Below are 25,585 nucleotides of genomic sequence, written 5' to 3'. Positions count from 1 at the left end.
TTGATACCCGACAGCTCTACTCCCAGCGCTGCCCGAACAGGCACCAAAGGACAGCTGGGGGTGGGGTGGGGAGAAACTAGCTGCCCGGGAATTATACACCCCGCCCACTCCACTCCCGGGCAGGGCACCTCGAGCGCGGAGGTTCTTGCCTCCGCCCCCCACAGCCCTCCCTCTTTTCTTCCCAGCTATAGAAATTAGCTTCTTGCAGTCAGATTTATTCCCCTTGCAAACATCACGGCCCTGTTCCCCTGCCTTACTCCCTTTTAACCACTTTCCTTCATTCTTTTCGGTATTGAAACTTTTGGTTTCGGCCCGGGGGGACTCAGAATTTAGCGGGCAAGTTTGGAACCTGACTTCACACACCCCTGGGCTGTTTGTCCTGTCTCTTCCAGCTTCCCTGATTGTTTCTCCCTACTTTTGTACTTATTTGCTGCTTTGGAGGTTCAGAAATATGGGAATTACTCACTTTGAATAAACTTTGACCTTTCTTCCCCATTTCCAAAGCTGATTCTACAAGATTTCTAGACCTCCCACCCCTCCCTTCTAGTACACCCCAGATAAAGAGACACACAAAACTGCAGGTTTCAAAGAGGAACAAAAGCAAATTTGTTGTTGGCAGAGGATGTGAAAGGAGGGTTATTCAGCTTACCCAACGTCTCATGTAGATGGGAGGTTTGGGGCAATAGAAAAGGCAGTGGATGGGGTACACGCCCCGCTCTGTACAATATAGAAGAATCTGATATACTTTGTAGAAAAGCCACATGTCCTCATTTGTGTCCTCTTGCTGGCTGACCAGGCTGGGAGGGCACTGGGGGACAAAAGCTGGGTGGTGGACAGGACACAGGGATAGCCCATGGTCCCCATCCTCCGACTGTCCCCTTGTGGGGTCACTTTGGATCCTTGGTGGGAGCATAGCAGAGTTCCAATGGCCGGGACACCTTCCAGAATTTCTCATTCACCAGCTCCAGGGTCAGAGAGCCATTTAGTGTCTACAGAGAGGGTGGGAGGAAGAAGCAGGTGAAGAGAAATAAAGTTGGAGAAGACAATAAAGGAAATGAATGAGAGGTGACCAAGGAAGGAGGCAAGAAAGAGGAATTAAAAGAGATGGGGCAAAGCAAGGGCACATGGAGTGATGGAGGAGAAAGGACAGAGGGAGATGCAGAGGAAGAGAGTGGGTCAGAAGTCAGGGTCATGGTTGTGGGTGGCACCCTGCCCCCCACTGCCCTCAAAGGCTCTCACCGTGAAAGCTCCACCCCCAGGGGCGATGTAGATGGTGTACTGCTTTTCACTGACACCCTCCAGACTGGGCAAGGCAGGCTCTTCCGGGCTGTCACCTCCTCCAGCACCCCCGCCCTCCCCGCTACCCCCATCAGGTCCCCCAGCATCAGAGGTGCCCCCTCCGGGCCCTCCTGGCTCCCCAGCCTCTTGCTGCTGCCTCCGCTCCAGGGCTATGCGCAGGGCCAGGTACTTGGAGAGATGGTCCACTGTGGCATTCCCAGTTGTCTTCACATACCTGGGGTAGGAAAGGGCACATTTAGGGTATGGGAAGCTTCAAATGCAAAAGGGAAGTAGGGGACTTTGCAAAAGGGCTTCTGGACTAGGGCTTCTTTCTTGGGTTAGGCAAAGCCAGCTCATGATGAAAGTCTATGTGATCTTTGATTTCTCAGTGGTCTGGGGAAAGATAGCACTCTCACCTAGTCTGGCAGTATTCTCCCTTCTCCACGAGCAGTGGGTGGGGCCGGAACACGAGCTCAATTTCTCCACCTGGCTCCGGGGGACTAGGAGCCCCAGGAGGGCTTGGGGGGCCCAGGGTACCCCCTCCCAAGGTCCCTCCCCGGTCACCAGAGTCTTCTGAACCAGCACCCCCACCCACCCCACCAGTGCCTCCTCCCCCTGTCCCTACACTGCTCCCGCCTGCACCCCCTCCACGGGGTCGCTTGGGAGCAGGGCCTGGGGCAGAGTCAGGGGCAGAGTCCGAGCTCACATCCTCTCCATCCCCCTCTCCCTCCCCTGGTTCTCCTTCCCCTCCACTCATGGTGGTGGTCTGATCTGACCCAGGCATCGGCCGTCTCACACGCTGGGCCCTGTGGAAGCAAGTGGTTGAGGTTAGAAAGCATCAAGGATAAGGGGTTTAGGTTTTAAACTTAGGATTTAAGAGATCAGAGATATTTTAAGGATGACACCTAATATTTATTAACTACTAATTATGTACGTGCCAAGCACATTGCTAAGTGTTTTACATTAATCACCTCCTATAATATAAGTCTTATGAGGCAGGTTATTATATCATCTCTCATGGCTAAGGAAACTGAGGCTTATAGAGGTTGAATAACTTGCTTGAGGCCACAGACCCTAGCCTTTCAAAGTGTAGTCCAAGACCAGCAGCCCAGGCTTATAGAATTTCAGGCCCAACTCCAAGCCTAGAGAGTCAGAATTTCCATTTCTCAGAAGACCCTCAGGATACACATTAAAGATAGCAGTGCTGGCCTAGGGGATGATTAATTCCCAGCAGTGTGACTCTGGAGCTTATATTCCAAATCACTCTACTGTTCTAATTTACAGAGAGTTAGAAGGTGAGCTATTTTCTTCTTAAAAATAGTAGTGCCAGTTGCTAAGAAGGCATAATCTACATCCTTGACTTCCAGGTCTGGCACTCAGGCCATAGTCAACATTTAGGGTGCTAAGGCTTAGAAGATGGCAGGCAGCCAAGTCAGTACCAGGAATGTGACCCACGGATCTGTCCCACCAGCCCTGCCACCACTTCTCTGCTGGCCCCGAACCTGTGCATGGCCTGCATGCGCAGCCCCTCCTCGATGCTGGAGCTCAGTGCCTGCTGGTTGTGCAGGCGGCTGAGACGGATGAGCACACGGTCCTGGTGGGCCTCATATTCCTCCCGGCTGGGATAGATTTTTGAGATCAGGGCATCAAAGTTAGGGTCTGGGCGTAAAGATCGTTTGGATACCAGCTTCTTGCGGCAGGTGGGGCACTCCTTGTTCCTGGGTGGGAGAGAAAAGGCCCTGAGCAGTCAGCAGCCAAGGCATTTGAGGCCCCAACTCTGAACCCTTTACCTCATTTCAAGTGTGTCCCTCCTATTACCCGCTCCGCAGGGCTGTGACAATGCAGTCAGAGCAGAATCGGTGGAGGCATTCCTTGGTGGTCATTGTATTCTTCAGCATGTCCAGGCAGATGGGACACATGAGTTCTGAGTGCAGTGACCGCGGGGAAACTGCAATCTCTGTGCCATCCATGATGGCTTCCTGGAAGCATCAGAGAGTAGAAAGGTGGGTGGGGGTGGGTTGGGGGAAAAGAGCTTTAGAAACAAGTGGCCCACCCTGGCCAGGCAGCTAATAGCTAAGTTGGTTAGAGTGCAGTCCGGATATGCCAAGGTTGCTGGTTAGATTCCTAGTCAGGGCACATACAAGAATCAACCAATTAATGCATAAATAAGTGGAACAATAAGTGAGTGTTTCTCTCTCTTTCCTCTCTCTAAAATCAATAAAGAAAAGAAGAAAGGAGTTGCCCATGAAATGGAAACTTTCAGAAATACATCAAGATGGAAGAATCTGGGTACCCCATGTTGGCCACTTGAGAAAGATGGGAATTCTGGGGTGAGGGAGCTACTGATTTGGAGGGAATAGAAAAAAGAAAGAATTAATGTCCCTTAATCAAGAGCTGGAGCTTTGCCCCAAGAGGACCTGAGGTTGAGACACCTGGGGTGGGGGTGGCACAGACTGGTGGTTTGGCGAAGACTTATTCAACAGAATTTCTTAAAGTGTGGCCCTGGTACTACTGCACCTATATCAGATTATGGGACCCCATCCCATTACTGTATCAGACTGCTGAGAAGGGGGGTGGTGGCAGGCTGGAAAGCTCCATTTTCAATAACCTCCCAAGGCGAGTCTTATAGGCATTGATCTATGACACTGAACTGAAGAACAAGAGAAGGTGATTTCTGTTTACTACCTTTCAAAAGAAGGCAGTAATATTTGCTCTACTTCTTTGGCTGTTCTGAGGGTTAAGTGGTTTGAAAAGGTTAAGGTGATTCAAAGGTAGGACCAAGGGATTCTGTGAAATCGGGTAGGTTTCGTAGAAAAGGGCAAAAAATGGAAAAGAGGCTGTGAGAAGAGGTGTGAGGACTGAGTGGCTTGTGGAGAGGGAGTAAGCTGATGGGAGAATGCTGTCACCTGCGGGGTCCGGTGGAGCTCATACAGGCTCAGTTCCCACGTTTTGCTGGCATTCTGGGCATTCGCCGGCGTCGTCATGGTGAGCTAGTACCGACCCCCTCCGGGGCTCCTCCGCGGAGGAGGAGAAGAGGTGGGCTGGGAAGAGGGGGAAGGGGGAAAGGGGAAGGGAAGGGACAGGGTTAGGAGACACCCCCCTCCCGCAGACCCCGCCCCTCCGGAGCCTTCCCCTCTGCTCCCTAGCGCCGGCGAGGCCCCTCACCAGGCTCCCGCAGTCGCTCAGCTACCGCTGCCGCAGCGCCGCGCCCGGGGTACCGACTCCGGGCCGAGTTCCCTCGGTCCACAGCCGCGGCTCAAACAGTAGCTCCTGCCGCCGCCGCCGCCGCAAGACCCGGGAGCTGGGGCCCTACGTCACTTCCGCCTGCCCCTCCACTCCACTCCCCCCCCCCCACCGCTGGCGGAGACGTCACCCCGCCACTCGGGGCGCGGGTGGGACGCGACGTGGACACCCGGGTTCCTCGGCCCTTGGGACGCATCCGCCCCCAGCCAGGAGCGGCGTCCCAGAATCCCTCGCCACGTGGGGACCGCGGTCTCCGCCCCTGGCCCAGCACTGTCGCGCAGCCAACCTCCACCTTCCGTCCCTTCCCTCGGCCCCCGCCCGGTGCCTCTGGAGGGCGGGGCCTTGGAATCGCTGGGATCTCGGGAGGGGATGGATCGGTGGCGTTGCAAAAGGGCCACCTCCCCCACTCCGTGTCCCCTAGCGGCTCTGGGGAAAGGCTCTCTATCCCCCACATACAACTTCTTTGTAACCTCAGCCCGGGATTCAGGGGGAAAAAGTTGCTAAGGATCCTCTGCTGCTTCTGTCCTCCAGTCCTGTGAATGCAACTAAGTCCCGAAGTGCCCGGGATTCCCCTACCACCCTGGGGACTTGCTCTGCCCTCCTCTTGGCCTCTAGACCCTCCGACCTGCTCTCCCCTTGAGGTTTGGGGGCGGCGGCTCGGGACGTCCAGACTCAACTCTCGGCCGAAGCCAGAGACTCGAGAATTGCGTTTGGACAATCAGGAGCCGCGGCCCGGGGCGGGGGAGGGAGGCGCACGGGAGAAACGGGGTAACGGAGGCACCACGCGGAAGCAGGAACACGCACACAAGATGGAGCCCCTGTCGGGAAGGGGGTGTGCGCGTGTGGGTGGGGGGCACAAAGGGCCGAATGTCTGCAGTGGGAACCGGGCTTCGAAGTCAAGGAAGGGGACCGGGAGGCTAGAGGAAGAGGAAGGGGCAGAGCGACCCCCATTGAGGGCAGGGAATGAGAGAGATTCATGGGAAAAGAGACCGTGATAGGCGTCCCCGTCTCCTCCTGCCTGAGCTGGGGATCCCGGACCTGGGTTGCGGCGGCCAGGGGGTGGTCTGTGTCTGGGACAAGGAAGCAGTGGGTCCCCTCGCCCCCTCCCCCAGTTCCCCCCTACTTCCCTGTCCTCTCTCCTTCAGTCCGTGGCCAGTCCTTATGTGGGCTCCAGAGTCGATTAGCCAGACCCCCTCCCCTTCCTCCTCCTCCTTCCAGCCCCCTCCCTTCTGCTCTCCAGCTCTTTTCATCGCTGGTCCATTCCCCTAATCCTGGCCCCCTCCTGTAATCCCCCCCATCGGACCCCAGGCCGGCTGCAGCTATTGTAAGGTGGAAAGGGGAGGGGGGAACTCAGAGAAAGGAGAGGGGTGGGTGGGAGAGTGCCACCTGTTCCAAGACCCCCTCCTAGGGCCAGACTGGACACTGGGATGGGGCCATGAACAAATCACTCTTGGGGACCATAAGAACCCAGGGTATTGGGGGGAGGAAACTCAGGCTGCAGGACTAGTGGTAGGGGGTGGGGCAAAGACCCCTCCCTCCAAAAAGACCCAGAGTGTCAGGAATACACAGTAACACACACTCTTCTCACACCCGGCGGCAGGGGTTGCCCTGGGAGACAAGGCAGTGAAAGGGAACAATCCTTCGGGAGAGGGAAAGGAGGGGGAGGTGGGGAAGGGTCTGAGGGCTTGGACACAAGAACTAGAGGTGGCAGGGAAGAGGATTTGGAATTTATTAGGGTCACAAGCACCCCTGCCTCCCATATTCAGCATTCCTGAGCCATACACTGCCACCCTTTTTGTAGCCTGGGAACTCAGAGTTCTCATCAGCAGGAGGCCCGGCAGAGTGGTGGGGGAGTGAGCAGAGTCCAGGGTCCTTGAGGCAGTTACATGAAAAGACCTCCTGGGAGGGGCAGAAACATTTGGACAGATACATAGGTGGAGACAAATGGGTCAGGGAGCACCCACCCTCTTCTGTCCCTGGCCTTTGAGAACTTCTGCCCTTCTTTAGTGGCTCCAGACTCCCCTCATATGCTTTCACATGTCATCTGGGTTCCACTTCTCTGCCCTCTCCCTGCCCAGGATGGCCTCATACCGGTGACTTCCACTGAGGCCCCGGTGATGTATCCACTGTCATCAGATGCCAAGAAGGCGACCACATCTGCCACATCTATGGGAATAATGAGGAGAGGGCAGAATCCTACTCACTCATAGACCCAAAGGAGCCCACCAATAACACCCCCCACCTCCCAAAACACACACACCAACCACCCACCCTGGTGAGACCCTTTCAGATACCATAGACTTTGGCATCTGTTCATTCAGGATCCTCCCCAGGGCCTCCTCCTCCTCAGTGCTCACCCTCAGGGTTTCCCAGATGTCCCACTGGGATCATTGCAGTTATCTGTAACAAAACACTCATATGTGGCTGAAAGTTTCTTTTGCGGATTTTTTTGTAGATTGAATGTTACCCTTTTTCCTTCTGTCTTCAAACCTTGTGCACTTACTGATTACCTACTTCTTGCCAGGCACTGTGTCCAGCATTTACTTGCTCTCTCAAGCCCAGAGAAGCTGGGTCTCTAATGATTCTGCTCTCTGCCCTCCACCCATGGCCTCCTACCTTGTCCAGCACTTTCTGTGGCACTTTCTGTGTCATGGGTGTTGTAATGAACCCCGGAAGGACAGAGTTACAGCGGATCCCATATCTGTGGAAGGGAGAGTGGCTGCTGACTCCAGAGAAGACTGACCAGTGACCTCTCCTCTGACATGCTGCAGCAAAGTCCCCTGTACCTTCAAGTGTCTGACTAACCGTCCGAGCTCCCGAGCTACAGTCTGGGTCAGCCCAATCACTCCAGCCTTGGACGCTGAGTAGTTTGTCTGTCCCATGTTCCCCACCTATAGGTGAGTTAGAGATTTGGGATGAATCAGGAGTCCAAAGGAGAGGCCCTCCTCTCTACACCCTGACCTCGTCCCAACTCAACCTGACCTTCCCTATGATGCTACTGATGTTGATGATGGAGCCATGACAACCACTGGACACCAGGGCTTGGGCTGCTGCCTGAGTGACTAGAAAGATGCCCTGGGGGGAGGGGGGAGAAGAGTAACGAGGTAGAAAAAGAATCAGTTGTGGTGACAGTCATCCTCCAACTCCCTTCCCAGGCTAAAGGTGCCAGAAGTCACAGGTTCAGAGGTCGCCACCTTGAGGTTAACAGCTATGACTTTGTCCCAGTCATCCTCAGACATGTGAAGTAGAAACTCATCCCTGGTAATGCCCGCACAGGACACGACGACAGATGGTGGGCGAGTAAAGCAGGCCTGTGGAAGAGGGAGGTTACACACCAAAAAACCACGCACAGCTAGGGGCAGTGGAGCGCTTTAAAGGGAATGAGGTTGCTTGCGTTCACCTGCACTTGTTCCAGCAGGCGCCTGGCGGACCCGGCCTCAGACACATCAGTCTGGAAGGCAGCGTGGGCCCTCTTCTCGCTCCCTGGCCCGCCCAGCAGCTGCACCGTCTCCCGTGCCGCTGCCCCGTCCAGGTCGCAAGCAGCCACTGCAGCCCCCTCTTGGGCCAGGCGCACACTGACTGCTCGGCCGATGCCGCTACCCGCACCTGTGACAGGAAAGAACACGAAGGGGTGGGGTATGGGGAGAAATGGGCAGGGGTCAGAGGTTAACAAGACGCAAAGTTAGTAAAACTTGTACCAGCGGCCAGAAGTCCCAGCGGCTGCACAGGCCAAGGGCACGCCCCTGACAGCATTCTGGTACCCGACCCCTCCCTGAAAGTACACCCCCTCAACCTGTGACCAGGGCTACTGCAGAGCGGAGCCGGAGCTGAGCCGCCATAGCTGGCTGTGGATGAACGGGCAATCCAGCACAGAGCCAATCCGGGCACAGTGGGGGCGTGGCAATAGCAAAGCCAGGCCAATTGCAGCCCCGTCAACGTAACAGACCCAAGGCCTCCGGCTCCAGCCGACCTCCCACCGTGGAGGCGTGGCCACACACTAACACTCGGGACCCTTAAGAGTGGCAAGATTGAGGGGCCCTCATCCCCCCACAAAAAAGACAAAGGCTGCATTTGGGGTTGGAAGACTCGAGGACTTTATTTCCGGTCGCCACCCCATTCCCTCGATTCAAACAGCGATATAAAAATTGGAAACAAAATAAAAATCAGGCCATGAGATTAGTAACTAAAGCTCCCTGCCCGCCGGCAGAACCACTTCCAAATCAGGACACACGATTGATTGATGTTTAATAGATGTTTATCCCGAAACGCCCCCTCCCCTGGTTTGGGGCTCTGATCTTCCCTGGAGGGGAGGGAGAAGGAGGACCTTGGAGAGATCTGTGTGGCAGCTGAGAATAGGTGGGGTAGGAGACTTGGGGTAGGCTGCCATCACTGGTCTCTTCCAGCTTTCTACATGGCCCCATTTAGCCCCCCAAATTCAACAACATGGTCAGCACGTGCCCAACACAATGGTCCTTCTGGCTGCTCATCCTCATCCCTACAGGCCCCATAAAACTGCCAAACCTTGTTGCCCTCATGCCAAAATCAGCACTTCCCCAGGATACAACTTTCTTCAGCAGATGCTTCTGGCCAGGGCCCCCCAACCTCCACAGACCCCTGACACAGAGAGCTTACAGATTTGGGGCTGGGGTGGGGGCAGTTAGTCCCACCTCTCACTCCAGGTGGGCAATCAGCACCATCATGACAACTCCCCCCAGCAGGCCCAGCACCTCCAGAAGTGACTGCAATGGTGATGCCTCCCTCAGCAGCTCAGGCAACACAGACACAGTTGCTACGTAGATAAAGCCACCTGCAGTGAACGGCAGAATCCAGCCAGGACCTGAACCACCTGCAACTTCACTGCCCACTGCCCCTCCTTCAGTTAGGAGGGCACAGGCTGTGCCTGCGAGGGCCCCTATTGACGTCAGTAGTTGTAGACGCATCGCCTGGTGAGTAGAAAAGAGAGACACTCGTCAACATCTAAAGTTTACAAGTGGCTTAGATGTGGCTGGTAGGGTATAGGTATATATGGTGGGATGTGTGTTTTTGGAAACAAAAGAATATGGCAAAAAAGGGCAGGGATCTAGAATAAACACTTTCTGAAAAATCTTAGATATCAAAACAGTTCTTTTCAGTCCTGGCTGGGTGGCTCAATTGATTGGAGCATTGTCCTATACACCAAAGGTTTGCAGGTTTGATTCCCAGTCAGGGCACATCCAAGGTTGTGGGTTTGATCCCTGGTCAGAGCATGTATGGGAGGCAACCAATCAATATTTCTTTCTTACATCCATGTTTCTCTCTCTCTAAATATCTTTGGCTGAGGGTTTAAAATAAGAAAAAAGGTTCTTTCCACAGACCTTCTGATTCAGTAATCCAGAATAGGGAATGTGGTATGAAAAACCCCCATAAACCATTGAGATGCTCTATGGCCAACAGTTCAAGGAATAACTACAGGAAAAGGAAAGAGAATTCTCCACCATTTCTAGGTTTATTGTTAATAACAGTATGATTTGTTTGGCACTAAGGAGAAGCAGTCTTGGGTTTGGGGTGGCTAAGCAGAGGGTAAAGGGTCTGAAGCAATCACATTTAGTGCACATCATCACCAACCTGCTTTTTGCTGCAGCCAGACTGGACTAAGATGGCAAAGTCCCCGACTTCATGGGGCACTTCATGTAGCAGGACAGTCATTGTGGTCAGGATCCCTAATCCCCAACCCCCTCGAAATGAAGCACCAATGGCCAGACCATCTGTGAAGTTGTGTGTCAGGTCAGCAGCCAGATTCAGGTACCCTGATACACGCAGGTCTTATACAGGAGAAAAGGAAGACAAAACAATTAGATGCTCTGTCATCCCCATCCTGGCCCTGCTCAGCCATTATCACATTCCCCACACAGAAACCACATCACGCCCAGCCCCTCAGTGCTTTCCAGACACCTGCCATTACCCACTGCACATATTCCACGTGATTCATGATGATGCCCCTTGCCCAAGCTTCTTACCAACCCTGGACCTCACCTGAACCTGTTTTTTCCTCCTTAGAATTCTGCGGTCTCACTGGCCCATCCTTGGGTGCTGTGCTGCCTCCTCTCCGCTTCCTCAATCCCCCTACTTCCTTTTCTTCTTCTTCTGAGTTCTGTTTCTCCTTTGAAGAATGCTCTGAGAGAAGAAAAGGGTTGGTAAACGTGGGGCACAGAAACCTCCTGGTATGTCCTCAGAAGGGAAGTCCCTTCCTAACACGGGACATAGGATGAAGGGATTCTGAGGCAAGCAAGGTGGCTTTCAGGAAAGTTGTTCCTAGACTTACCCTGTGTTCCATGTCCATGACTTCCGTGTGTGTGACCATGTCCATGACTGTGACTGTGTCCATGTTCTCCTTTTACATGTCTCACAAATTTCTCCACCACAAGAAAGGCGACAATTCCACTAAGGACCCATAGTCCCACAGACAGAATGGGGCCCTGGCCTGTGAAAGGAGGCAATGAGACAATAAGGGAGATAGGGATTTCAGACTCCTCCTCCTCAAGTATAGAAGAAGAGCTGGGAGGGATGGACCTTCCCCAGCATCCCAATCCCTGTCTCCATCCACCCCTTCCTCACCACTGTGGGAGTGTCCATGTCCCCGCTGCTCCTGAAGGTGGTGAGAATGAGGTTCTGAGAGAAGGGGGAAAAAGGCAAGATGAGAGAATGAATACCTGACCCCAGGGGTGTGAATTTGCAGAAATATTGGAAAGTCAGGGATCACAAAGGGGAAAGAACCCCTTTGCCCAAAGAATATGTTAAGATTTGAGATAGAGACCTGAGATTACTTACCCAAGGCATGAGGGATGAGGTGCAGGAAGGCATCTCCCAGGAGTCCACCAGAAGCAAAACTGAGCAAGATCTGGAGCACAGAGCGGTGCCGTGGAGAGTTCGACTCCACCGGGATAAGGAAGAGGATGAGAAACGGAGCTGCGGAGATCAGCACTGTGGCGCCTAGTGCCTGGTGAGGGAAGGTCACGGGTCAGGTATGCTGGGTTTCCTAACAATCCAGAACCAGTCCCTCTCTCCCCTATCTCCTTGGGACTCACATACGCCCAGAGAGTGACAGTGTCCAGGTCCTGCTTGATGCCTGGAGCCTCCCCATAGCTTCCATGGCTGTGCTCATGGTCATGTCCATGTTCTCTGTGGTAGAGGCTCTCATGGGAGTGGCTATGGCTATGATCATGGTTCAAATCCTCATGTGAATGTCCGTGGCCGTGACCGTGGGTATGCCCATGCCAGATGCTCTCATGAGTGTGGCCATGGGCGTGGGCGTGGCTGTGTCCATGGTGAAAATCCTCATGTGAGTGACTTTGGCCATGGAAATCCTCGTGCAGGTCCTCGTGCATGTCACCATGACCCCTGTGTCCGGCCACTAGCAGCCCCAAGGCCGCCCAGGTCAGCAGTCCCACGGCCACCCAGAGGGGGGGCCCCAGGCCTCTGGCCATCACGCTGACAAGAAGGACAGAGACAGTGACTCCACTTGATCCTCAATTCTATACCTATGCAGGGTCCGCTTTACTCCGCTCGCGCCCTCCATCCACTTCTATAGGCCGCTTTCCCATTCCATTCTGCCCCCACCCGCATTGTTCCCAGGACTCGTTCTTTTTATTCTGAACCTCCTTCCGATGTAGGGCCCCCGGGACACCACTCTAAGCTTTGAGCAACCACTTTATGGACTCTCTGGGCCCTCGTCTGTACGACAAGGTGGGGGAAAAAAACCTGGAAAGGACGGTAGGGGGAAGCGGGAAATTCTTACCGGCTCCAGGATCCTCTCCTTTCCCTGTTTCCTCCGACGTGGCAGTCCTAGTTCCCGCGAGAACAGAAAGTTCCGTTCTACCTTGGTCCCAATACCTTTACCAATGTGGCGGCACTCCGGTAGCGGCGAAGCCAACCAGCCTTGGCGCGCATGCGTGAGGAGGTTATCTGAGGGGAGGGTGAGTGAGGCCAGCTAACAGGCCGGAGGAGACCGCTTCCTCCGTTTTAATCTCGATGAGGGGGCGGGAACTAGCTCGGAGACTTCCCGTCTATACCAAGATGGCTGCCACATAGGTGCTGTTGTTTTGATGCAGAGCAGGTCGAAGCGCTTAATTTGATCCGGTTCAGACCAGAGTCTTTTTCTTTGGGGTTTCTTCGTGCTCAGCTAGCCCCTCAATCAACCCCTGGGAATCTTTGGTACCTCTTGATATCGCTACACTCAGCCAGGAATCATGTCTTGGGCTGCTCGCCCGCCCTTCCTCCCCCAGCGGCATGCCGCAGGGCAGTGTGGGCCGGTGGGGGTGCGAAAAGAAATGCATTGTGGGGTCGCGTCCCGGTGGCGGCGGCGACGGCCCTGGCTCGATCCCGCAGCGGCGGCGGCAGCCGGAGAACAGCAAACCCCGGAGCCGGAGTCGGAGCTGGGGGAGACTGGACGGGACGGGATGGGCGACTGCGGGCGGGGTGAGTGTCCTAGCGAACCGACTTGCTAGGCAGTGGCCGTGTTAGGTGCAACCTCTCCCCCCTCCCTTAGAGCTCTTCCCTGGCGCTCCCGCCCCCTTGTTTGTAAACACGCGTCCCCTGCCTCTGGAGGGCCTTAGCGCCCTGCCCCCGGGGCGGGGCGGTGTGTTTGTGTGTTTGGCTGGGGGGAGCTTCCGCGCTATAGCTCTGGCCGCTTCATGGCCTACACACCGCCCCTCCCTGGCATGGGTGAGGAATCCCGGAGTTGGAGGGCTCCGGACGTTTGAATACTGGACCTCCGTCCTAGAAGGGGTTTCGTCCGCTTATCTCTATTTCTTGCACGCCTGGGCTGTAAGCTGGGAATGGAGGGTTTCCACGTGTTGCCCCACCCACACAAGTCTGGCTTGGGCCTCTGGCTTGCAGTGACCAGATACATTGCTTGGAGTTCTTTCTTACCTGAGTTATCCTCCTTTCCTTTGTGAACCCTCCTCCTTGTCGCCACAATTAGGAGTTAAACTGTTGTGTGACAACAGGGTGTCTCAACTTGGGGATGGGGGTGAGTGCAGGGAATGGGGGTGAGTGTGGGGGGTAGGGGTGGATGTAGGGAATGGGGCAGGGAGTAGTAGAGGATGTGAACAAGTCTTCAGGTGCATGATCAAAGACTCATTTTCCTTTTTTTGTCTCTCCTGTCTGTGTGTCTTTGTGCCTCTGTGTACCCCTCCCTCAGACTCCCGAAGCCCAGACAGTTCCTCCCAAAATCCCCTTCCCCAAGGTGCCCCTCCCCATTCTCCTCCTGGGCCACCTCTACCATCTTCAGCAACCCAGTCTCTTGGAGGCTCTGGGGCTCCACCCCCACCCCCAATGCCCCCACCCCCACTGGGCTCCCCCTTCCCAGTCATCAGTTCTTCCATGGGGTCCCCTGGTCTGCCCCCTCCAGCTCCCCCAGGATTTTCCGGGCCTGTCAGCAGTCCTCAGGTGAGAGGTCGTGATCCACATTCTACCTTTCCACGTTCATTTCCTTGTTTTCCTTGTGACCCCAGATTTTTGTGTGAACTTCCCCATGATCCACTGACCTGATCCTCTAACTCTGGCAGGCCCATGGTCCCTGTGAGACCCTGTGTCCTTCCTGAGGTGAAATTGCAATGCATGCTTCCTACCCAACCCTATAAAGGAGCCCTAATACCCTGAATGTCCCTTTCATCTATCAGTGATTTTCTGCCCCTTTGGTCCCATCTGCCCTTCCAAGATACATGCCTTTCAGGGTCACTGTGTTGCACAGTTTCAGGGGACATTGTATGTCTAATCTCGGGGTTGTGCTCTAGGGTTGGCCCTTCACATGGATGCAATGTAATAATGTCCTTTGAGATACATGTTCAGTGCAGGGCCCTGCCTAGGTGTTAGGACATGATTCCCATCACCTTTGAGAGAGATTCTCTTTCCCAGTGAGTCTCCCCATGACTTCCCTATTTCCCCTATCCCAGATTAACTCAACAGTGTCGCTCCCTGGGGGTGGGTCTGGCACCCCTGAAGATGTGAAGCCACCAGTCTTAGGGGTCCGGGGCCTGCACTGTCCACCTCCACCAGGTGGCCCTGGAGCTGGCAAACGACTGTGTGCAATCTGTGGGGACCGAAGCTCAGGTATGGGGCTCAGAGGACCACCAGAGAGGAAGAAAGAGAGAGCCTGCCATTTATCATCCCCCATGGGATTCCCAGGGCCTCATGGGGTTTCTTTGGAGCAAATGAGCAGGGGGAGGCCCAATGAGAGCTAAAGAACCTGAAGCTGAGGTTTGGGGTGGGGGTGGTCAGAGGGAAGAGTGGGACTGGACTGCCTCTTGTGCCCTCATTCTCTAGCTCTGTATTTGGCAAATGCAGAGTAGACTCAAGTTTGCTGCAGGCAGGTTGGCAAAAGAGTTAATGGTGAGGGATTTACCTGCAGCCTTGTTATTGCTGTTTCCCTCCACCTGTAGGCAAACACTATGGGGTTTACAGTTGCGAGGGTTGCAAAGGCTTCTTCAAGCGTACCATTCGTAAGGACCTGACCTACTCATGCCGGGACAACAAGGACTGCACGGTGGACAAGCGCCAGCGGAACCGTTGTCAGTATTGCCGCTATCAGAAGTGCTTGGCCACTGGCATGAAGAGGGAAGGTAAGGTCCTGTCCTACCCAGGCTTCCCAGTCTACCCTGTGGGAGAGAAGTGGGGAGGAAGACAGATTTCAGGAAACCTCTAACCTCTCAGGAAGGCTGGACTGTTTTCTCTGTCCTCCAGAGGGCGTTATTTGATTTCTCTCCCCTCCTCATCAGCTCTTCTGCCTGATACCTTGATCTGGTCCTTTGAGTTTTCTTCTTAATGGTTCTGCCTCTGGCCTGCACCTGTGACCCCTGTCTAGTTTGGTGTGAGGGTAGGATAACTTTCCTTACCCATGATGGGCTTCTCTCTGTCCCCTTTCTAACCTGAGTAGCTCTTCCTCTCTGACACAGTGTTCCCTCTCTTATCTCTGTCTCCCTATTACTGTGGTCTCTCCTTCAAACTCTGGCATTCTACTCTCTTAAGCTATAGACTACTGAAGACCTCGGGGCTGCCTTCCCTCTTCTTTACCTTATTTTCTTCAGTTTGCTTCTGGAATTCTGAAAGAGATACTTTAGAGGATATTTTGATCAAATTCTTCATTTCAGAGATGAGCATGAGGCCTAGTGTTCTAAGATCATGCAATAAAAGAGTGGCAGAGCTGGGATCAGAACTCACATCTCTGAAGACTCAGGGCAGTGCTCCTTATACTGCCTCTCTGTTGAGTCAGAAGAGCTCAAGATTTGCAGTCAGGCACACTTGTATTCAGATATGTGACTTACCATGTATTGTGTGAACTTGGGCAAGCTATTTGACTTCTCCAAGCCTGAAATTCTTCATCTTTAAAAATGTAGACAAGGCCCTGGCTGGGTAGCTCAGTTGGTTGTCTCCTACACCAGAAGGCTGGGGGTTTGATTCCTAGTCAGGGCATATACGTAGGTTGCAGGTTCAATCCCTGGTTGGGGTGGGTATCGGGGGCAGCCAGTTGATGTTCTGTCTCACATTGATGTTTCTCTGTCTCTGACTCTCTAAAATCAATAGACATATTTAAAAAAATAAAATGAAGACCAGGGCCCACAAGGTTGTTGTAATAGAGTGAATGTTAAAATGTGTTTGACACATTCCTTAGTATGTAATAGGCCCTCAGTTTAAATGTTACCTTTTCTCTAATTCCTTTACACTCTGCTTCCCTTTTTTTTCTTGGTTTATGTGACCTTTATAACCCCTGCTTCTAGACTGCCCCCAGTCCATCGTAATTTGTAGTGACTTCCCCACTTCCTATAAATATCTCCTAAGGGCCATAAGACCCTGGTAAGGCCCTAAGGACATTTCAGAACCTCATCATGGCTGGCTGCTGACTTTCCACTTTTTCTTCCTCCCTCCCCCCACAGCGGTACAGGAGGAGCGTCAGCGGGGGAAGGACAAGGACGGGGATGGGGAGGGGGCTGGGGGAGCCCCTGAGGAGATGCCTGTGGACAGGATCCTGGAGGCAGAGCTTGCTGTGGAGCAGAAGAGTGACCAGGGCGTTGAGGGTCCTGGGGGAACTGGGGGTAGCAGCAGCAGCGTGAGTGATGGGGTCAATCCACTCTTCTTCGTGATGGGGGGTGGGAGCCTAGGTCTGTTCTATCTCCCCCTCCCCTCCCCTCACAACCCTCCTAACACTGTCTGGGACTGGAGGTGCTGCCAAACAAGGTCTCTTAAGTACCTGAGGTGGGCGTGATAGTATCCTCCATCCCCACCTCCAAAATAACCCAGTGGCTGGCAGAACCATAGGCAAGTCCCAAATGTTTTCATGAATTCCAGAAGAAAAGCTAATTTTATAGGGATTGGTTTAGATGGGGCTTGAAGAAATACTATGTTGTAGAAGGGGGTGTCAAAAGTCTCTTACAAGGGGGTACTCCCAGTATACTTCCAAACCTCCCATAACTCTTGCCCCCCATCCCCTGCAGCCAAATGACCCTGTGACTAACATCTGTCAGGCAGCTGACAAACAGCTATTTACGCTTGTTGAGTGGGCGAAGAGGATCCCGCACTTTTCCTCCTTACCACTGGATGACCAGGTCATATTGCTACGGGCAGGTCAGTGACCTTGTATCCCTTTGACCCCTCTTTGACATGACCGTCAGTGAACCTGGTGCACACTTAACTACTCGGAGTGAAGCTCACTGACATCACCACCTCTTCTCTTTCGCTGGTGTGCTTTGAATCCCATGGCCTGATCTCTGGCTCCTGACCCTTGCTGCGCCCCCACCCAGGCTGGAACGAACTCCTCATTGCCTCCTTCTCCCATCGATCCATTGATGTCCGAGATGGCATCCTCCTTGCCACAGGTCTTCACGTGCACCGCAACTCAGCCCATTCTGCAGGCGTGGGAGCCATCTTCGATCGGTCAGTGGCCCTCCACTGGGCTGGCCTATAAGTAGAGGGGGTGGGGCTATAGGCTGGTCCGTGTCCAAGGCTGGCTGAGCTGTGACCTTTGAGTGACCTGCAGGTCCCTCTCCAGGGTGCTGACAGAACTAGTGTCCAAAATGCGTGACATGAGGATGGACAAGACAGAGCTTGGCTGCCTGAGGGCAATCATTCTCTTCAATCCAGGTAAGAGGATGTCATCCCATCTTTCAAGACGAGGCAACCTTGGAGCCTTCTCTTTGGAGACTTTTAAGTTAGCCAGCTATCTCCTCAGCCTGGATATCTCCTAGTTGACCCAAGAACAACCCACATCCACTGCTGCATTCCCCTTCTGACCCCATCCCTTATCCCAATGTGCCCTGCTTCCCTTGCTAGGCATCTGGAGAAGGGCAATTAGATGGAGCCTGAAAGGGATATCATGTGGGCCGCGTCTCCCCATTTGTCGTGATTTGATTTTGCTGCTTTCCTCCTCTCTTCCCTGCTGTTCCAGATGCCAAGGGCCTCTCCAATCCCAGTGAGGTGGAGGTCCTCCGGGAGAAAGTATACGCATCCTTGGAGACCTACTGCAAACAGAAGTATCCTGAGCAGCAGGGACGGTGAGAAAGAGCTGTGGGGGTGAGAAATTTTGGGGATCGAGGCTCCCACAGGGGTGGAGGTTAGGGGGCTGCGAGAATGTGTTCAGGGCCCATGTGATTCCAGTTCTCACTTTGCTTCTCTCACCCTCTCCTCAGGTTTGCCAAGCTGCTGCTACGTCTTCCTGCCCTCAGGTCCATTGGCCTTAAGTGTCTAGAGCATCTGTTTTTCTTCAAGCTCATTGGTGACACCCCCATTGACACCTTCCTCATGGAGATGCTCGAGGCGCCCCACCAGCTGGCCTGAGCCCAGACACAAATGCGGTGCTGCCCGCACTTGAGGAGTACACGTCCAAGAGGGACTCCAAGCCTCGGGGCAGGGTGGGGAGGAGCCATGTTTTTAGAGTCCTGGTAGAGTGAGACTGTAGAGCAGAACTGAGACCTCCAAGTGTCCATCAGTGCTCTAAGGGGACCCCAGATCCTTATGAGGGCTGGACCTCTCCCTTCAGTGGCCTTGAGTCTCTGAATTTGTCTGGGTTTGCCATAATTTGGGTGAATTCTCACCCCCTGCCTGGAATAATCTTCCCCCAGCACAAGCACTGGCGTGGCTCCCAGGACTTCGCATCCTTCTCGTTTTGCCTCGCTTAGTTCCCCATCTGGATATGCAATGCCCCCAGAAATGGATATTTGGGGGGCAGGCCCCTCCAAACTGATGGACATGGGAGTAGGGCTCTGACAGGCCTTCCTCTAACCAAGCCTGGCAGATGGGGGCTACTCTGGAAGAGCAAGGGGGCCCTGTCACTGTCTCCTGTCCGGAGTCACCTCTTACACTTCATTTCCCTCTGAAGCCAGACTGAAAAACAAGGTGGTGGCGTGGTGGTTAAGGGGCGGGTGGAGATGCAGGAATCCATCTGCTATTTTTAATTTCCTCTGAGGATAGAGACTTACAGTTAGACTCAAAGAAGTACTGTATTTTCCCAGGTTGACTAAGAAATGCCAGTGGTGGAGGTGGTATTTGGGAAAGGCAGGGCCTCAAGATGGTATGTCCCTGGGGCTCTCGAAGCACTGGCCTTCTGGACCCCCTCCTTCTATCTCTTCCTGTCTAACTTGGGGAAGGGGCCTGGGCTGTTATGGAAGGGTGCTCCCCCGGCCCTGGGCGCACACGATGTAGGCTGGGGACACAGGACACAGAATTTAGGGGAAATGGCTAGCCTACAGAGATGGGGTGCTGGGGCTGCATGACTTTTGCCCTGCAGCTTTTCTCTGGGTTTCTTTACTTCTTTCACACATAAAATCGCTTTCAAATTGGAGTCTCTGTTTTCTGGACTGAGGTGACTGTTGGGGGTAGACAACTGGTTGGGTGTGTTTGGGGGCGGTATCCGGTTGGTGGGGACCTCTGGACTGCTCCCTTGATGCTGACACTGCGGCTGAGGTGCCCTGGGGCTGAGGGGCAGCCGCAGGGTGGGGGGGACACAAGGCACGCTTTGTCGGGGAGAGGGACGAGGGGGTGCCAGACCGGGGGCGGGGCGGCAGATTCTCAAAGGCGCCTTGTTCGCTAGCGCCCTCCTAGCGACAGCGGGCTGCGGCGTCTCGTGTCGCCAGCATCTCCTCACCGGCCGCTGAGGGCTCCGGGCAGTCCCGGCGCCGTGCCCATTCCTGGGGCTCACTTGGGGACTGGGAGCTGCTGCAGCCTTCTCAGCAGTTGCCCACCTGGAGGTGGCCTCTTGTCCTTGAGTGACCTCTTTTCCCCAGACTCTTCCAACCAGCGTAGACTGTCCCCGCGTCTCTCCACTAGGTTCGTTTTCACCTGGGTTCCAGGACTTCTTTACCTCATCCCCCCATTTTCACCTCTTGAGACATGATTAACCTGTTTTTCCAGTCTCTGTGCCCCACACAGGCTCTCCCCACCTCTCCGTCCTTCCTGCCCTCCACCCCCATCCCCTGCAGCCTTTGCCTTCCAGCCCCAGGTCTCCAGCCACTATCTATAGCCCTGTCTATAAATACCCCTGCCCCGGCTGCTCTGTAATTATATGGGGCAGGGCAGGGGAAGTAATTGTGGAGATGTGTTGGGGGGGTGGTAGCGACCCCCAGGCCCGCCTCTCCCCTCCCACTGTACTCTTAAGTCCCGCCCAGGACTCTGCTGAAATGGGGCTGTGGGCCCCCAAGGGGGAGGGAACTGAGGGGAGGGGGCTGTGACTGGACGTCTGGGTCCTAGAAAAGGAAGGGGCTGGAGAAGAGATTGGGGTTCCTGAAAAGAGAATCTTCTGGTGTAGGCCATTGAGTTCTTGCAAGGCGCAGGGCAGAACAGTCAGAGGATCAGCGAGGGAGCGTTCCTGTGCGCTCCCCCGCCCCAGGTGGAAACCGAGGTGGGGCGGGGGTTCTTGGCGGTTGTGGGCGGGCTGCTGGAGTCTTGGGGCGGGGTGGGGGCTCTGGGCCACAGGGGTGGCCGAGGACACACAGGAGACAGGAGCTGCAGCCACTGAGGAGGGAGCAGTGCCTGGAGGCTGTCAGCGCCTTGCTGCATGGAGCTGGGCTGCTGAGGGCAGTTGCCACCCAAGAGCCTTGACCTCCCTGGGACCCACTCGTCCAAGGCTCACAGTCCGATTGTTCTCTCCTGTCAGCCTGGGACGTTCATTGCCTCCGGCGCCCGTGGGTCCCTGGGACCCAGTGTCCTGGTCATCAGCCATGCAGCGGTTCAGCCGCTGCCATCGCCTCCTGCTTGTACCACTGGTGCTGGGGCTAAGCTGGGCCCCAGCCTGGGCAGGTAAGAAGAGTCCCTACGCCTGAGTCCTTGGAGTCAGTCTGGGGCTCTGAGTACTCCGGGCAGGGGGCAGCTGATGCCTGGGGTAGAGCTTCTGAGTCCAACAAGGGGATCAAAGGTCCAGGGTAGAGGACAGGACACTGGGTCCCTTGGAGCCAGGGTAGGAATCTCCCTCCTCGAATTGACTGGGGGAGGGCAGCTAAGGCTAAAGGGCAGTCTCACCTTAGAGAGCCGTGAGTGGGGCTGGATGCTGGGGTCGTGGGGAGAGCAGAAGATGGCCAGGGCGGGTGTGGTCCAGCCGGTAATGGGGTGAGGGGGTAGCTGTCAATGCAGATGGGTGAAGAGTGTGTGTATGTCTTCTGGCTTTCTGTCTGTATCTTGGGGCTGAAGGGGAGCATCTGTGGATCAGAGCACAGTCTAGTAAATAGAGAAAGAAGGGATGCCTGAACTACTTGTTCCATTGGCTTCCCAGACAGGAACCCCTTCCCCCTCCCTGTGCCCTCGATGCTGCCACGCGGCTGGCTCTGGGGAATACTGGGGCTGGCTGCCAACAGGACGGCCGCTGGACAGGCCGGGATCAGGTGTCTGAGGTGGGAGCCAAGTCTTTGCATTCCTGCCCCACTCCACCCCCTCTGGCCAATGGGGGCTCTCCTGGGACCCTGGTGTTCACAATTCCAATCTTTTCCTTCTTTTTCCCAGGGCCCAGAATCCCTGGCTCCTAGGAAAGGGGCTTTGATGTCAGAGGGGAGAGAGCTGAGAGCACCTGGGTCCTAGGCAGGCTGGAGCAAGCCCCCCCTGCCCCGCCCCTCCTGAAAACCCTGGAAACTGATTTGCATATAACTTGACTATTCATTGCTTTTCTGCTTTGGAGAGAAAATGGTCAGAATAGCAACATAAAGGATTCAGATTAGATTACAGAAGGAAGAACTTCCAAGTTGTGAGCAGTGTGAGGCTCAGGGACAAGGGACAAGTGTGCAACGTCTAGACTCTAGGAGTCTTACTTAGGGGAAAAGGGACCCTGTAGCATGGAGGCAGGGAGATGGCCGAGGTGACTGCCTCTTACTTTGGAACTGAGCTGTTAGAGGTGGGGCTCTATAGGAAATGGGTTAACGCAGAATTCAAAAGAGTAATGAATTTTTGGGGCTCAGTGGTAGAATGGTAGTGGTGGTGGTATGATGGGGCTGCCAGTGGGGAGCCTGCGGGGCAGATTGAGGCCAGAGACAGTGGGGCACATGTGTGGCCTTCGGTGGGAAGACAGGTGGGTAGCCTGTGGGTGGGTCATGTATAGGATGGAACTGTACTTTCCCGGGGGTTGGTGGAGGGTGGGTGCCTCTGAGGTCTCCTTAGCCTGGGGTCTCTGTGGGTCTCTGTGTCTCTGTCTCACATACCATCTGTTTCTCAAAGCAGCCCTTGTGTGTTGTGTTTGCGGAGCTGCCACACTCGGGGGCCAGGCTAGGGCGGGGGTGGGATGGAGGGGGCAAGGCTGTGGTTTCCTGGCTCCTGGACTCAAAGGGCCTTTTCTCTGCCTGCCCCCCCCCCCCCTGCCCACACCTCACCCACCCTACCCAGCTCTGCTCTCCTGATAGCTCTGGCCCCTGCCCTGCCCCATGCTTCTATGAAAGTTTTGCAGGAACTTTTTTTGGACTTTTTCCAGTGTGGAGCTGACAGTGTGAGGAGTGTATATAGCAGGGAGCAAGAAATGGAGAGGTGACCTTTGTCTCACTGGGAGTTTGAGCCCTAGGAAAACACATTCTAGGTGGATAGGGCTGGTGGCCTGGGTCTTGAAACTGTGGATGCTGAACGGTAGTGGTGGTGGGGCAAGGTTGAAATTTCAGGCATGGGGAACTTGCCCAGGTTTTGGGCAAGGACTCTGATGGGATCCACAGATGTGTGGCTCGGGGCCTTGGACTTGCTCTGGCTCCACGTGGCGGCTTCAGGCTCTCCCCCTACCCTGCCCCTCCACCCTTCTCCCAAGGTAGGGGCACAGGCTCCTGGGTGGCTCTTTCTTGTATCTCCTTCCTCTTTATGGTCAGAATTATCCCCACCTCTGCAAACTTGGGAACTGCAGCAGTTTGAAGCCCCCTCCCCGTAGAGGTATCTCTCTGCTCCCCCTGGGCCCCCCTGCACCTCTGGTGCCCAGGATAATCGATTGCCCAGATGTTGTTTGTGCTGGAGACGTGGGACAGATGCCAGAGACCCAGCAACCAAGAAAGACAGAAAGGGAGTTGGAAGGTGGGAGAAAGACAAGGAAAGAGAAAGGTGGGCAGAGTATGAGGGAAATGGAAAAAGAAGAGGCAGGGAGAAAAAGACTAACAGATATGGAGACAATGAGAGGAAGAGAGACAGTGAGAGAAAGAAGAGGAGATGGGTGGAGAGTGGAGAGAGATATTAAGAGAGAATAGAGAACTCTGGCCAACCAGTGTGGCTGGGTTGGCTGGGCGTCCTCCTGTGAACTAGAGGGTCCCTGGTTTGATTCCAGGTTGGGGCACGTGCCTGGATTGCTGGTTCCATCCCCAGGGACACTAACGAAAGGGGGTAGCAGATATTTCTCTCTCATATTGATGTTTCTTGCCCTCTCTTCCTCCCTCCCTTCTCTCTCTAAAATAAATAAAAAATTAAAAAATATTTTTTTGAAAAGAATAGAGATAGATTCATAGGCTGTAAGACAGAGGTAGGGAGAGAGTAAGCATGACAGGGTGCTGGGAGGGAGAGGGGCAAGAGTGAGCATGAATACCTGTGACTGGTTGCCCATTCATTCCAGAGCAAGGAAAGGAAAGGCAACCTTTGCCTTCCAGGGAGCACGAACCCCAGGAAGCTGAGTTCTAGACTGCAAATGCCCCCTCTCTAGGCCCTCCTGAGGTTATGCCCCATCCCCTGACCCTCATGGACTCCTCCAGGTACACCCTCTGTGGATGTGCTCCAGGCCCTGAGGTTTCCTTCCCTGCCTGATGGTGTCCGCAAGGCAAGAGGCATCTGCCCGGCTGATGTGGCCTACCGAGTGTCCCGACCTGCTCAGCTCAGCGCACCCACTCGCCAGCTCTTCCCAGGTGGGTGATGTGGTGGAGTAGGGAGAGCTGGGTTAGGTCATGGGTGGGATTTGAGATCAGAAACCTGAAGGGAATGAGTTTATGGTTCTCTTTGCTTTTCATGTGACCTGTGTGTGTCTCTTTTGGGTCCCAGGAGGTTTTCCCAAAGATTTCTCTCTGTTGACTGTTGTCCGGACCCACCCTGGCCTCCAGGCTCCCCTCCTGACCCTTTATAGTGCCCAGGGCATCCGACAGCTGGGCCTGGAGCTTGGCCGACATGTCCGTTTCCTGTATGAGGATCAGACTGGCCGACCTCGACATCCAGCTCAGCCAGTCTTCAGAGGCCTCAACCTAGCAGATGGCAAGTAAGTTAGTGGGCTCCTCCAGTGTGTCTGACCGGCAGTTTCAGGAGCTCCCCTCTGGCCAGTGCCCCAGAACCCCCACTCCCTAAACTAGGAAACCCTGCCTACCATTTAGGCCATACCTCACCTACCACTGCTCTGACTTCAGTCACTTGTAGCTTAGAGTTTGGGCTCTGGAGTTTAAATCCTTGCATTGTAGTACTAGCCTGTACTTCGGGCAAGTTACTTAGCTTGTTGAACTCCTATTTCTGTGTTTGTAAAATAGGGTTAATAGAATCATGAGAATCAAAAGAGAAACGTATTTCCTGGTGCCTGGTACATTGTAAGCACTCAGTGAATGATAGCTACTGTGGTTACTACTATTACTAGTATTGGCCTTACCCCTTTCATCAACTGCTTCCCAGCTCTGTTGACTTTCTTCCTTCAGTCAGTCACTTGAACCTCTCCCGCCATGACCAGGTGGCACCGTGTGGGTGTGGCTGTGAAGGGCCAGTCTGTCACCCTCATTGTTGACTGTAAGAAGCGAGTCACCCGGCCCCTCCCCCGAAGTGCTCGTCCAGTGTTGGACACGCGTGGAGTGATCATCTTTGGTGCCCGTATCCTGGATGAAGAAGTCTTTGAGGTAACCAGAGCAATCAGGGAATAGAGTTATTTCTTGCCCCCTATCTTATATCTATTCCTCTTCTGGCCCTAACATGCCATCTTCCTATACCCTAACCCTCATTTTTCCTCTCATGAATGTATATTCCAATTTCCTATCCCCAGGGCTAATTTTCTCTGATGAGAACTAGGTGTCCACTTACATGGTGGTCACTTATATGGCAGGACTGTCCACAGCCACTTATTCTGTTATTCAGTCTTTATCATTTTGCCCATTCGTCCATCCATTCAGCCAATCTCTCTGTCTCCTCACTCATCCATTCACCCACTCACCCCTCCATTTACCCATCCATCCAGTTACATACTCGCCCACCACTCAAGCATTCAGGTTTGTATCTATCCATATGACCATTCTTCCCCTGCTCAGGCATTTCTTCCTCCATACCACTTATGTATCAATCTGTCCTTCCACTCATCTATTCTCTTTAACCCATCCGTCTGTTCATTCACTCATCCACCTACCCACCCCATCTACCCATACGTATAAGGATGCATACAGCCATTCATCCACCACTCACACACCCATTTCCTCACCTACCCACTCTCTATCCAACCATTCATTCATCTATCTATTCACTTCCACCCATCTACCTACCCACTACTATTTCCACCTGCTCTGTACCTCCCATTTATCTACCCACCAATTCATTCATTCATTCATTTCACCATTCATCACACTTCCCATTAAGTCATGCATTTGGACCCTCATTCACTCGTTCATCCACCCACCCACCCAACAAGTTAACATTTTCTGAG

At 54.2% G+C, this 25,585-nt stretch overlaps 5 protein-coding genes across 17 annotated transcripts in view; 2 read left to right on the top strand and 3 right to left on the bottom strand.

Annotated features, from left to right (window-relative positions):
• Positions 1–578: 578 nt before the first annotated feature.
• RING1 (ring finger protein 1) lies at positions 579–5,154 on the bottom strand. Its single transcript, XM_028509966.2, has 7 exons — positions 4,444–5,154; positions 4,185–4,319; positions 3,097–3,257; positions 2,781–2,996; positions 1,695–2,084; positions 1,240–1,513; positions 579–989 (listed from the first exon to the last, which is right to left on the bottom strand). The coding sequence occupies exons 2-7, from the start codon at positions 4,260–4,262 to the stop codon at positions 888–890; spliced, it is 1,221 nt and encodes a 406-aa protein (XP_028365767.1). The 5' UTR covers positions 4,263–4,319; positions 4,444–5,154; the 3' UTR covers positions 579–887.
• A 1,079-nt stretch (positions 5,155–6,233) lies between these two features.
• HSD17B8 (hydroxysteroid 17-beta dehydrogenase 8) lies at positions 6,234–8,454 on the bottom strand. 4 transcript variants are annotated; one of them, XM_028510763.2, is made up of 9 exons: positions 8,315–8,454; positions 7,922–8,127; positions 7,716–7,832; positions 7,504–7,596; positions 7,327–7,412; positions 7,138–7,222; positions 6,879–6,921; positions 6,613–6,687; positions 6,242–6,420 (listed from the first exon to the last, which is right to left on the bottom strand). In XM_028510763.2, exons 1-9 carry the CDS (start codon positions 8,358–8,360, stop codon positions 6,404–6,406), a joined length of 768 nt encoding a protein of 255 aa, XP_028366564.1. In that variant the 5' UTR covers positions 8,361–8,454; the 3' UTR covers positions 6,242–6,403. The 4 variants fall into 4 exon arrangements, 3 of the variants coding, with proteins under 3 accessions (XP_035879811.1, XP_028366564.1, XP_035879812.1); XM_036023919.1 differs by lacking the exon at positions 8,315–8,454 and adding an exon at positions 8,220–8,299 and having other exon boundaries at positions 6,329–6,420; XM_036023918.1 differs by lacking the exon at positions 6,879–6,921 and having other exon boundaries at positions 6,234–6,420.
• Positions 8,455–8,595: 141 nt separating this feature from the next.
• Positions 8,596–12,819, bottom strand: SLC39A7 (solute carrier family 39 member 7). The gene is made up of 8 exons (XM_028510967.2): positions 12,296–12,819; positions 11,586–11,988; positions 11,329–11,497; positions 11,116–11,169; positions 10,823–10,981; positions 10,534–10,674; positions 10,126–10,322; positions 8,596–9,464 (listed from the first exon to the last, which is right to left on the bottom strand). The coding sequence occupies exons 2-8, from the start codon at positions 11,982–11,984 to the stop codon at positions 9,192–9,194; spliced, it is 1,392 nt and encodes a 463-aa protein (XP_028366768.1). The 5' UTR covers positions 11,985–11,988; positions 12,296–12,819; the 3' UTR covers positions 8,596–9,191.
• On the top strand, positions 12,552–19,330 carry RXRB (retinoid X receptor beta). 6 transcript variants are annotated; one of them, XM_028510960.2, is made up of 10 exons: positions 12,552–12,975; positions 13,700–13,947; positions 14,454–14,610; positions 14,940–15,119; positions 16,431–16,603; positions 16,989–17,118; positions 17,295–17,427; positions 17,543–17,634; positions 17,939–18,044; positions 18,180–19,330. In XM_028510960.2, exons 1-10 carry the CDS (start codon positions 12,747–12,749, stop codon positions 18,325–18,327), a joined length of 1,596 nt encoding a protein of 531 aa, XP_028366761.1. In that variant the 5' UTR covers positions 12,552–12,746; the 3' UTR covers positions 18,328–19,330. The 6 variants fall into 6 exon arrangements, with proteins under 6 accessions (XP_028366761.1, XP_028366760.1, XP_028366766.1 ...); XM_028510959.2 differs by having other exon boundaries at positions 12,634–12,975; positions 17,531–17,634; XM_028510965.2 differs by having other exon boundaries at positions 12,719–12,975; positions 17,939–18,063; positions 18,180–18,295.
• Positions 19,331–19,543: 213 nt separating this feature from the next.
• The window catches only part of COL11A2 (collagen type XI alpha 2 chain), a 29,869-nt gene continuing 23,827 nt past the window's right edge, over positions 19,544–25,585 (top strand). For 3 of the 5 annotated variants that reach the window (XM_036023914.1, XM_036023913.1, XM_036023912.1), the window contains exons 1-4: positions 20,454–20,784; positions 23,679–23,828; positions 23,962–24,172; positions 24,629–24,791. In XM_036023914.1, coding sequence (XP_035879807.1) covers positions 20,706–20,784; positions 23,679–23,828; positions 23,962–24,172; positions 24,629–24,791 — 603 coding nt within the window. In that variant the 5' untranslated portion in view covers positions 20,454–20,705. Of the gene's footprint in view, positions 20,387–20,453; positions 20,785–23,678; positions 23,829–23,961; positions 24,173–24,628; positions 24,792–25,585 lie in introns of those variants that run through there. The other 2 variants (XM_028510539.2, XM_036023911.1) reach the window with 2 other exon arrangements.

The sequence above is a fragment of the Phyllostomus discolor genome, chromosome 4 (genome assembly GCF_004126475.2).
Source record: "Phyllostomus discolor isolate MPI-MPIP mPhyDis1 chromosome 4, mPhyDis1.pri.v3, whole genome shotgun sequence".
NCBI classification, from domain to species: Eukaryota; Metazoa; Chordata; class Mammalia; order Chiroptera; family Phyllostomidae; genus Phyllostomus; species Phyllostomus discolor.
The sequence above is the reverse complement of the archived record's forward strand: the minus strand, read 5'-3'. Positions and strand labels throughout refer to the sequence as shown.